This window comes from Diplotaxodon limnothrissa, linkage group LG20 (assembly GCF_057381915.1).
Source record: "Diplotaxodon limnothrissa isolate DT_005_m linkage group LG20, D_limnothrissa_male_GT1.1, whole genome shotgun sequence".
NCBI classification, from domain to species: domain Eukaryota; kingdom Metazoa; phylum Chordata; class Actinopteri; order Cichliformes; family Cichlidae; genus Diplotaxodon; species Diplotaxodon limnothrissa.
This window is the reverse complement of record NC_140615.1, coordinates 23,261,201-23,271,692: the sequence shown is the minus strand read 5'-3', so window position 1 is coordinate 23,271,692 and position 10,492 is coordinate 23,261,201. Positions and strand designations below refer to the sequence as shown.

The 10,492-nt window shown below is 37.6% G+C and overlaps 1 protein-coding gene across 2 annotated transcripts; it reads left to right on the top strand.

Moving 5' to 3' along the window:
• Positions 1-1,436: 1,436 nt before the first annotated feature.
• On the top strand, positions 1,437-8,284 carry LOC146610938 (uncharacterized). Of its 2 annotated transcripts, none has more exons than XM_085345240.1 (5): positions 1,437-1,900; positions 3,341-3,825; positions 4,223-4,286; positions 5,223-6,234; positions 6,370-8,284. In XM_085345240.1, coding segments are annotated over exons 1-5 (1,842 nt in total). In that variant the 5' UTR covers positions 1,437-1,621; the 3' UTR covers positions 6,372-8,284. The 2 variants fall into 2 exon arrangements, with proteins under 2 accessions (XP_085201366.1, XP_085201365.1); XM_085345239.1 differs by having other exon boundaries at positions 3,338-3,825.
• Positions 8,285-10,492: the final 2,208 nt, after the last annotated feature.

Below are 10,492 nucleotides of genomic sequence, written 5' to 3'. Positions count from 1 at the left end.
TGAACAAATACTTGAGAGTTATTTGTAAAGATGGCTATAATTTATTGCAGGCATACACTTTAAATACTACAGCAGTGGTACAATCAGAACGTTTGTCAAAAAGCCTCGCAAAGAAATGTGTATTGTATTATTTACTACACATATAATCCCCTGATAGGTAACTGTGAGGCAAAATTTCTTTATGTCATATTTTGTAAAATGAATTAATAAATAAAAAAAATATGATGGAAACGTTTAAGTGGACAGGAAACATGTATATGTATTTATACGTATAAAGGCTAAATTATACCATGGAGCCATGCTCTCAAAAACTGTCATAGCTTTAATACTGTTGGTGAAGATGGCTTTAAGAAAGAAGTGTTTACAGTTAAGTTTTTAGAAGATGTTTAGCGCCATCTTGTGTCAGTACAGAATGTCAACGGATTGGTTGGTGCTGGCTAATAGATTAATACTGTTGTTGTTGTTATCGTCATCATTATTATTAGCTTAATAAACCAGAAACAGAACCAATAACCAATAATAATAAATCAATGAGACTAAAACCAAAAATCATTCTAAGAAGATCATTTTGTAAACTGTCCCTGGCTGCAACAATGCGTTTTATGTTAACAAAAAAAATAGGGATAAAGTAAGTGGTTCCTTGTTGTTGGGCTAACTGCACCGAAACGGAAAATCCACCTGTTAGCGGTAATGTTAGTGTTTGCAAAATACGTTATAAGTGAGAACAGTGTATGTCAATCGTTTTTACTGTTCCCTATAGTTTTTAATTGTCAACCATTATTGAAGGCATATGTTTGGATGGGTGTTTAGTAGCTCTGCTAAGAAAAACAACAAGAATAGTTATTGGGGAAAATGTGAGAGACGGGAAGACAAAAGACAACACGAAGGACAAAAATAAATGTAGAAATGAAGTATCAGCTGAAAAGGAAACATAACATTCAAAAATGGAGCTGAACCTTTAAACTAACGAGGAAGACTGAAACAAAGCAGCAAAGACCAAGAAAATGTTGACATTTTAGAAACTGAAGGTGACCTTTACTGCAAAGGGGAATTTTACAGAGTCAGAGAGTGACACTGAACATGGCCTTTCCAAAGTAACATTTTATATTACACTTTCAATATAAAAGAAAATTAATTGTACTTAATGAATATTTTCTTATGGCACCCTTTTGTTAAATACTAGAGTGAGTCTGGTCCACAGTGGAAACGTGCAGACCTGCCATTTACACTTATGGCTTCTGAAGTAAAAAAAAATAGCGCACGGCACTCCATCAGCGGACGTGCAGTGTTTCCATTAGATGACAGTCAACCACCGTGACTCAGGGCTCAGCCACTCCTGATGGCAGCCCGGCCCTCCGCTCCTCCTTGATCTTCCTGAATGGACAACCACGCTACCTACTGTTCACGCCTCCCTCTCACACCTCCCTCACTACTGCTTCGCCAACGACCCGCTGCAGCTTTATTGTGGAGTGATTAACCCGGGCCGATCGGTGCACCACGCAACTTAAAGGATCCATCCGAAGTAAATCACTGCTCACACCACGGCCCAAGCGTGCTTACCCACCGGGTCCTTGAATATCACCTCACTACCTGATTCGGACGTTGTGTCCTTTTTAGCGCAATGACAGCCAAGCACCGGAAAGCGAAAAACAACCACAAACATGAAGATAACATATTCAAAAATGAAGTTATGGAGACAGAAGTTCGCCCTGGAGGGAATAACTACACACTTCTATTGGTTTTATTTCTGATTTTTGTGATTGGAGGTGCCACCGGAGTGTGGTTCTGTTTCCAGCAGTACCAAACTTTAACCTACTTAACAGACAATCTCATGGGCATACAGATGAAGATAGTGAAACTACAATCCTCCCACGAAGAAATGCGACAGTCTGGCAACAAGGTAAGAATATATCCAGTCACCTAAAACTGCAAGCCACCAAAAGCACCAGATGCACTTATTGATAGCCAATATTTATAATGAACAACCAATCTTGTGAACCATATTTTCACGAGATTAGAATAAAAAAAAAAACTCTGTACACACACACACACACACACACACACACACACACACACACACACACACACACACACACACACACACACACAGAAAAAATAAAATAAAATGCTCCAGCACACGTTGTCAGTTGCAAGTAAGGAAAGTTAGCTGCAGGCCTCTATCAGATTTCCACATGCCAACAGCCTCACTGGAGTGAGTACAAAACGCTGCTATTTCTAACATCCACACAGCTGCTGACGTTTGTAATGAGGATTATTCTTGACCTACAAATGCCTGTACCAATGACTCAAATGTAAAATAGATCTCTTTTAGTCTCTAGGTTCTGTGGAAAATTCTGTATTGTAATACCAGTCAAGAATATGCCCCCAAAGCTGTGCTGAAGATGCTGCCAAAATAATAATAAACAAGGCAGTAATGAGCCAAGGCTAAATTTAGTCTGTGATTTTGATACTGAACACCAGCTCAGAGGCTCTTTGCAGGCAATCTGAAAGACTGTAGAAAAGCAGAGAGAGCGATGTTGTGTGTGTCTGTCTATAAATCTGAAAGGACACACTTTATGTAAGAGATAATTATATTTATAGTTAAACACATTACCATGAATGAAATTAACCTGTTATATCACAGTAAATAGTAGTTCATGACTGCCATGTTCAGTATTTTAGTCTTCTTCCATGTGTTTCAAATTCAATTCATGGTATTCCAAGAAGTATTAAGTATATCTGTATTTCCTTCCCTTAAGTATTTCTTCTATTCAGAAAAGACAGGGTTGCAGAAACTTTGCACAAGAACATTTCAGCTAGCTCAGTCTTGTTCGGCAAATATTTTCTGTATGAGTGGTAAATTGTTCTGTCGCTCACAAATGTGAAATGCTTCAGGATGTTGTAAGGAGAAAGCTTAATGAAGAATCCAGAAAAGGTTATAAAGAATGCAAAAAAGACAGTTTTAGCATAACTGCAAATAAATCAAAGATCTGAGGTTCATCTCTGTTAAGTGAGATTTCCTAAATGGCTTGTTCATGATCACGCCTGTTAATGATGAGATTTTGGTGTGGCTACATATTTCCTTCCCCCAAGCATTTGTTATATTATATTATACTATATTATACAGAATCTAAGCAAACAATGCAATGCAAATAAAGGTAAAAGAAAATTAACAAAAAACTGTCCTTGGTGTTTCCGTCCCTTTACTAGTAACAAAATCTTTTCCCAATAAGCATAATTGTTGTCCAGTGACAGTTAAGAGTCTATCAATCATAAAAATAAGTGAGGATAATAGTCCCTTAGCTTGACTCTGTGTCATTCCTGTGTCTTGTTGCAGCAGCATATTTCGGACAACGTGGAGGCCCGACTTAATGCCCTTGAGGAGTCCTATTCACTGGCCCAGAAGCAGGTGGGTATGGCCTTAGCTACAGCCGAACAGCTCAAGACATCAGACCTCCCCGCTCAGGTGCTGTCACTCCACACAGAGATGAAAACCCGCCTGGCAGAGATGCAACAAGCCACAGTGTCTCTGGAGCAACTGAGCCAGCTGCAGACCATGTTGAAAGGAAAGAGTGAGGAGTTTGAAGATGTTAAAATGAAGGTGGAGGTTTTAGCCACACTGACTGGTGAGCTAGCCCAGAAGGTCGACATCTTGACAGGCGGCCTGGAAGAAGCGGAATCTAAGCTGGAGGAGAAAGTTGGAGAGATTGCCACAGTGAGTGCCGCCCTGGATAGACAGGCTGCTGTGATGCTCAGACTGAAGGACCAGCTAGACGCCTACCAGACTCAGTTGAAGGCTAGCGTGGTCGAAATGACTACTGTCAGGTAGGTGGTGGAGTGGGAAAAAGAGCAGTGGAGGAAATAACTTGCCTCCTCTCACCCATGATTTTATGTTGTCTTTGCCAAAGCCCTGTTGGCTGCCACTGTCTGCAACTCTGTGTTACTCTAGACCAGAGTTGGTAGGCCTCTTTATCACACTGTGAGTTTGCCATGATCTATGTAAATATTTCTTTTGTATTCATAAGTTTTAAAGCTGAAAAGTCTTTGAAGCTTACATAACCATCAAGAGAACGTGGCTCACATGCTATTATTGTCATTTGAGCTTTGAAATAGAAGTGTTGTAATAAAACTATCGGTATGTTTTGTGAGTAAAGCTTCATGAAGGTACAAAATAATGACCACAAGATCATAAGAGAAATTTATTCTGTCTTCTGTCTTTCAGAGAGTTGTTTGAACATGAGCAGTCGCAGTGGCTTCATCAGGCCAGAGTACAGGAACTTAATGTGGTACGTCACAGTCTGGAGGATCAGAACTTAGCAGCCCGTAATAACAAAGAAGCCCATTGGGTGATCTTATTAATTAAATGCAAAATGGAAAAAAGGTAGCAAATCATGATCTTAGCAGTCAGGTCAAATTAATGTTAAATGGCAAATAAACAGATCAAATGTGAGTGCCCCTGCTGATGTAATATTTTATCTAATTTTGATATTTGTGTGTTAAGCACAACCCTTTTAGTCCTGACAGTCAAATCTATTAAATCATCATTTTGTTTTGCTTTATTCAGTCCGTCTAATAATATTTTTACTTTAAGTTTGTTGATGTTTATTCATATAGTACAGCTGCATGTGACATGTGATATTTACATGATTCTTAAACCTTAAACTTTTTTAAACCTGCCACAAGAACCTGAGAACTCATGATTAGGTAAGAAAAATATGGCCTAATAGCTCTCTAAATAAATCAGTCATTAGAATCAGATTAACCAGGCTAGACCAGATTTATCTTTAAAAGGAAAATAAATAACAACTTGGAATACAATCAGATATCTAGGACTATATGTTAGATTTATTAGTTATTAAATATGTACTGAAAGAACATTTTTAAGCTATCGCATTTAATTAGATTACATTTCAATGGCAGAACATGCTTGACATGGCTTAACACACATGCTGTCACCACACATGGCCTCTTTACTATTTCTGTTCACAGTGTGCCCATTAGGAACCATAATAACATTTTCATCACATTAATTTGAAGAAGCTAATTGCCTGGCATGGATTCCCCAATGGATTTACATCAGCATTTACACTCGTGTGGTGCAGTTTCCTGTTTTGTATGTCAGTTAATCACGTCACATTCACTGAGATACCTACGTAGATGCCTACATAGCTGAATAGTAAATATTTTGCTCCAGTTATTTGATATGACTTTGCTTATCTTAGTCTGTGGCAGAAACGAAACCTGAGACCAAGCCTCTGGAAAAGACAGAGGGAGAAACAATTCCTACAACTGAAGAAGAGGCGGAAACCAAAGAGGAAGAGGAAGCTGCAGGAAGTGAAGAAAAAGAAGAAGAAACACCTGTAGAAGCTGAAAAAAGAGTAGAAACTGTAGAAACTGAAGAAGAAGCCTTGGGCAGTGAACAAGAAGTAGAAAATGTAGAAACTGACGAGGAGGAAGAAGAAGAGGAGGAGGAGGAGGAGGAGGAGGAAGAAGAAGAAGCCTTAGGAACTGAAAAAGTAGAAGACATAGACACTGAAGAAGAGACACCCATAGCAGCTGGAGAGGAAGAGGTAGCTGCACCAGCTGAATCAGAAGAAGAAGAGACTCTTCCTACAGCTGATGAAAAAGTTACATCCACCCAAGAGGAAGAAGAGGCAGAGTCTGATGAGCCAGAAGAACTAAATACACAAGATACAGCTCCTGTTGAAAAGGTGGAGTCTGCGACAGAGGAAACTGTTCCTACACAGCAGGCAGAGGCAGTAGAGGAAGATGATGCAAAACAAGAGAAGTCTGTTACTGTATCAGAAGAAGAGAAGGGACACACAACACTGACAGAAGAGGAGGGACCCAATGCTCAAGAGCAGATGCCTGAAGACGAGAACCGGAAAGGCGATGAAGAGGAGGCACCTGAAAGAGAGAAAGGTGAGGACGACTCAACAGTCCAAGATGAGAGCCTCAAAGCAAGAGATGAGGATGAGACGGTGTTGGAGAAAGAGGAGTCGGAAGACGATGAAAGGGAGAAGTCAGAAGAACACGTACCATCTGGAGAAGAGGAGCAGCTTTGGAAGGCAGTGCTTGAGGCAGAACAACCAGATGTAGAGGAAGAAGTGTCAGAAGTAGAGGACGAACAGCAGGAAGCAGCAGATGAAGAGGAGAACCATGGTCCAGAGGACCCACAGGAGGCTGATGAAGAAGAGGAGTTTTTAGAATTTGATGCTTTGCCAGAAGACAAATGTAAGATTTCACTTTCTTTTTTTTCATAAATAATGACTTGATTATCAATCCAAGTTATTAATTGACTATTCTGCCTTACTAAAATGTGTTTACTGATATATCCATTCTAATATCTTCTTTTTAATGTTTTTACAGAGTGTATACCACCAGGAAGAAATTTCATTCTTTTATGCTATGGACCTATCCATCAAGAAAAACAGGAGCTTTCTCCGACTTCCACCACTGTCTGCAATATAAAAAATACTGTTAGAAAGAGTTATTGATCGCTGTTGTCGAGGTGCATTACTCATTTGCTTTCTGAAAGGCACACCTAATCGAAAATTCCGTCAACATGCAGAGCTGAAACCTGTACCTCAAAATCTAACATGGCTCGTTTTTGTAAGGAAATGAGTCATTCAGGGTTTACCTGCCAATAACAGTCTAACAAGCCTTAACCCATCAAATGATTATGTTTTTTAAAGAAAATAAATTCCACTTGTCATAACAATTTACACTATTTTCTACCAAGCTGTTAATGAAATAACAAGAAGCCAGTGCATAAGCTGTGACCTTGAAGCCATAAGTAATACCTGTCTTGGTGACAAAGTGTGCTGCTTTTTGTCACTGCCTGAAATGTATCACGAGAAACAACAATTACAGTTCTGTAATTCATTGTGTCCCTGATGTTGTTTACACAGGGGAAAAAAACTACAAGAAAAATGGTAGAAAATCAATAATATGCAATAACTGAATTAATAAGAGTGTTTTTTTAAAGGTATGGCAAAGTTTATTAAACTTTTTTTTACTCTTTAAAGACATGTTTGTTTTTTAGTGTTTAATAACTAGAGCTGTGCTTGCTCTATAGATTTGGTTATTATCATTTTATTTGCACTTTTTAACTGATTACAATTCCAGCCAGACAGAACACACTGGTGGTATTGTGAGATACAGGGAGGTCAAAAGGTTATTACTCTGTCATTACTCTGCTGCTTTTTAATTAATCATATGTTAATAAATGTTGTGTGTCTTTAACAAACAATCATAGAAAGACTATGCAACTTTAGAAAAAAAGCTTAATGATGCACCTCAGGGACAAAGTGTTCTGCATATGAGGGGTTGGAGCCTGCACTGTGCTTAAGTTACATTTTTAGGACAGCAGAAGTATTCACATGTCATTCAAAGCATCAGTCACACCAACTAGAGAACAAGTTGTCCACAAAGCCAAGAGGCGACTCATTTTATACATCATCTAAAAATATCTTTTGACGAAAGCTTAGCTTTATAATAATGTTGATGTAGTTTTCAGATTTAAGTGTTTTTCTGCAGCACACTGACAGCAAAGATGAATTGAGGGAGGAACAAATGGCGGTATTAACATGTTTAGCAACAGAAACAAAGCAAGAAACATGATTTCAAATAATGTGAGTTTTCCAATAATCAAAAATATTGTTGCTAAAGTGAGTGTAACCTTAGAGCAAAATATTTTAGTATCTCAAATGTCTTTTTTTCTTAATTTTTTTTCAGGAAATTACAAATATGTGTATTCATATTTTACAAATGTGAAATATGTTTCCAAGAAGTGATTTTTACTGTGCATTTTTACAAAAAAACGAAATAAAACAAACCTAGAGCACACTTTTTTTTATTATCAGTATAACAATTATGTTTGTAAAATAAACTCTGGTTCTTTCACTTCTGTATACTTGATTAATTGCTGTTGTGTTGCCATGGTCGCCAGGAACACCTCAGTCTGTTTCTTATCTTAAACAGTTACACATTTTTTTTTATAATTTTGTCTCTGTACACCACAACACAGGAGCCTCTAAAAATGGAATATTATATATGAAAAAGGCTGTAATTCTAAAAGAGTTAATGCAGTACTTTAGTTAAATTACTTGAATTAAAACTAAAAGTTTGCCCTGCAATAACATTTTGATTGTTTGATATAAAACCCATTGTGCAGGTTTACCGAGGAAAAATTCTAATAAATGCCTCATTGTCCAGAAACCTATGAACCTTATTACAATAAGTTATGCTGCTATCAAATATTATCTATGTCCCTAAAACTTAAGTGCATTCTTCTATGCCATATTAGTGCATTAGTTCTTAGTTTTATTAAAAACTTGAGCCTGTTGTACAGTACTGGACGACATTATAATGAGCACTGAAACTTTAGTTATTAACACTAAAAAATTTTACTCTCCTGTGCACTTAAAATAGTTTTACTCCGCTGTATAGAGAAATTATGTATCTTTTTGGTTTTCCAGTTTGCCACAAAATGTAACAAAATTCAGCTGAGCATGCCAGGTGTCACACCTTTCATATTTTGTTAAACATGTTTAATATGTAAGTGTGCTATCTCCGGTGCAGTGTTTAGGTATAAATCTCCATATTATGCTTCTTTATACTTTTACTCTTCTAAAGGTTCAGGTGAAATATACCTTTGACCTCATTAAATATTAGTGTTACACAGAAAATTGTAAAAAACAAACAAAAACAAAAAAAACCAACAACTTTGATATGGACTGATATGCTGTAAAATATGATAAATACATATTTTCCACAAATTTCTGCTCTCATTTAAAGTTTTAAAATGTGTTATATAAATTAAAAAAGGGATTCCAATACTTCCCGTGTCTTGCTTATATCGATATCTATATTCATCTCAGTTTAGCAAACAACCTCAATAGTTATAGAAGCTAAATTTAGCCTTGACTTAACCATAATCGTACATTTAGTTATTAAGTTTCCTATGTGTAGATGGGATAAGGTTTAATCCTGAAGTAAGTGGATAAATAAACTAAGGAATGAATAACTAGATTGGTTAATGCACAATTCTGTTTTCTTTTTAGAATTCAAAGATTCAAATAATCCAGATAAAGAAAGATAATAGTCTCCTTATTTCTTCAAATAAACCGCTAAATGTGTTTGCTGCTCACATGCACAGCTGAAGTATGCATAGACTTGCTTGCATCAGACCTTGGTACATAGGAGCCTAAATTGATTGTGTATGCATCATTCAGGCAGGAAGTGCCCCCATCCCCCTCCTTTTCTCTTCCTCTCTCTCTCTTCACCCTGGCCAGTTAGAGTCCTTTTTTCTCCAGCCTCTCCCTCTCATCCCTGCAGCATTGTCTCAGTTCTTCAGTCTCTGACCTTCCACAGGGACCATGCAAGCATTTGTTAGCAGGTAGGTTTCAGTGGGGGGGCTGAGTCATGCTGGTCTATTCATGGAGTCTTATTTAGCCATTTTCATTTTTAGATTTATCAATCTGTCAAGCGACCATTTTGGCAAGGCTCCAAGGCCTGATGTTTGTTATCTTAATGTAGAGTAACTATGCTACTCTGTGCAGGTGCTGCAGGCCTCTAAGAACTAATGTGATGTGAGCCTTGGGATTGTTGCATAGGGGGCTGAAAATTCATATTTTCCTTTGATCTATTTGATTAGCTTTTTAAAAAATGTACATTAGTAATTACTGTCTTAAGGCTGTTATTCTTGCTAACTTCTCTAGCTGATTAAAAAGAAATTGTTTGAGTATGTTGCCTGAGAGGAATAATTTGCAGTTTTTTCGCTTTTAAGAGTGGGTGGATAAAACTGAAATGCAAAACATGTAATAATACTGGTTTTCCAGCATTCGCCTCTGGAACCCAGTATAGCAGAGATGGCTGCTATACTGGGTTCTAAATTAGTTTGTTCTTGATTATTTTCTTTATCAGTCGGTAGAATTATGCACATTAATGGTATCCAAGTCCTGAACTTTGCATAGACTACATTGTGCTGCTGTGCCGAGCAGCCCATTGAATCTCAGTGAACATTCAGGGTGACTCCACAACTGAAAGATCAATACCAGTAAAAGCATAGCAGAGGCAGTGCTAGCAGTTCAGTGGGTAAAACATGAGCCTCCCCACCGATGCTTGCTCAGCTTTTTATTTGTGTCTACGAAGACAGCCATAGATATCAGGCTTGCATCTTTTCAGAGCATGTTGATTCACTGATTTCCTGTGAAAGTGGGTAGAGTAGAATGCCAGGACAGACAATTAAAAAGTACAGAAGTGTGTTCAGCTATCACAGAAAAGCTGTGTTAGCAGCTTAACATACTTGCTGTTGTAACACTGGGTCACATAAAGGCCACATAATAATGGAATGTTTTTGATTTTATCTTATTATGCCGTGCACAATTAATACTAGACATTTTTACTGAATTTCGGAAGCTTGTGAGTAGATTTTGGATTTGTTAAGGTTTGTAATGCAAATAGTCTATTATTGCTCATATATGTAGCT

Excerpts from the sequence above, each read along its gene's own strand:
- LOC146610938 (XM_085345239.1), top strand. The coding sequence starts at position 1,622 with ATGACAGCCAAGCACCGGAAAGCGAAAAACAACCACAAACATGAAGAT. Across the intron at positions 3,826-4,222 it reads GTCGAAATGACTACTGTCAG|AGAGTTGTTTGAACATGAGC; the intron begins GTAGGTGGTGGA and ends TCTGTCTTTCAG. Across the intron at positions 4,287-5,222 it reads GAGTACAGGAACTTAATGTG|TCTGTGGCAGAAACGAAACC; the intron begins GTACGTCACAGT and ends TGCTTATCTTAG.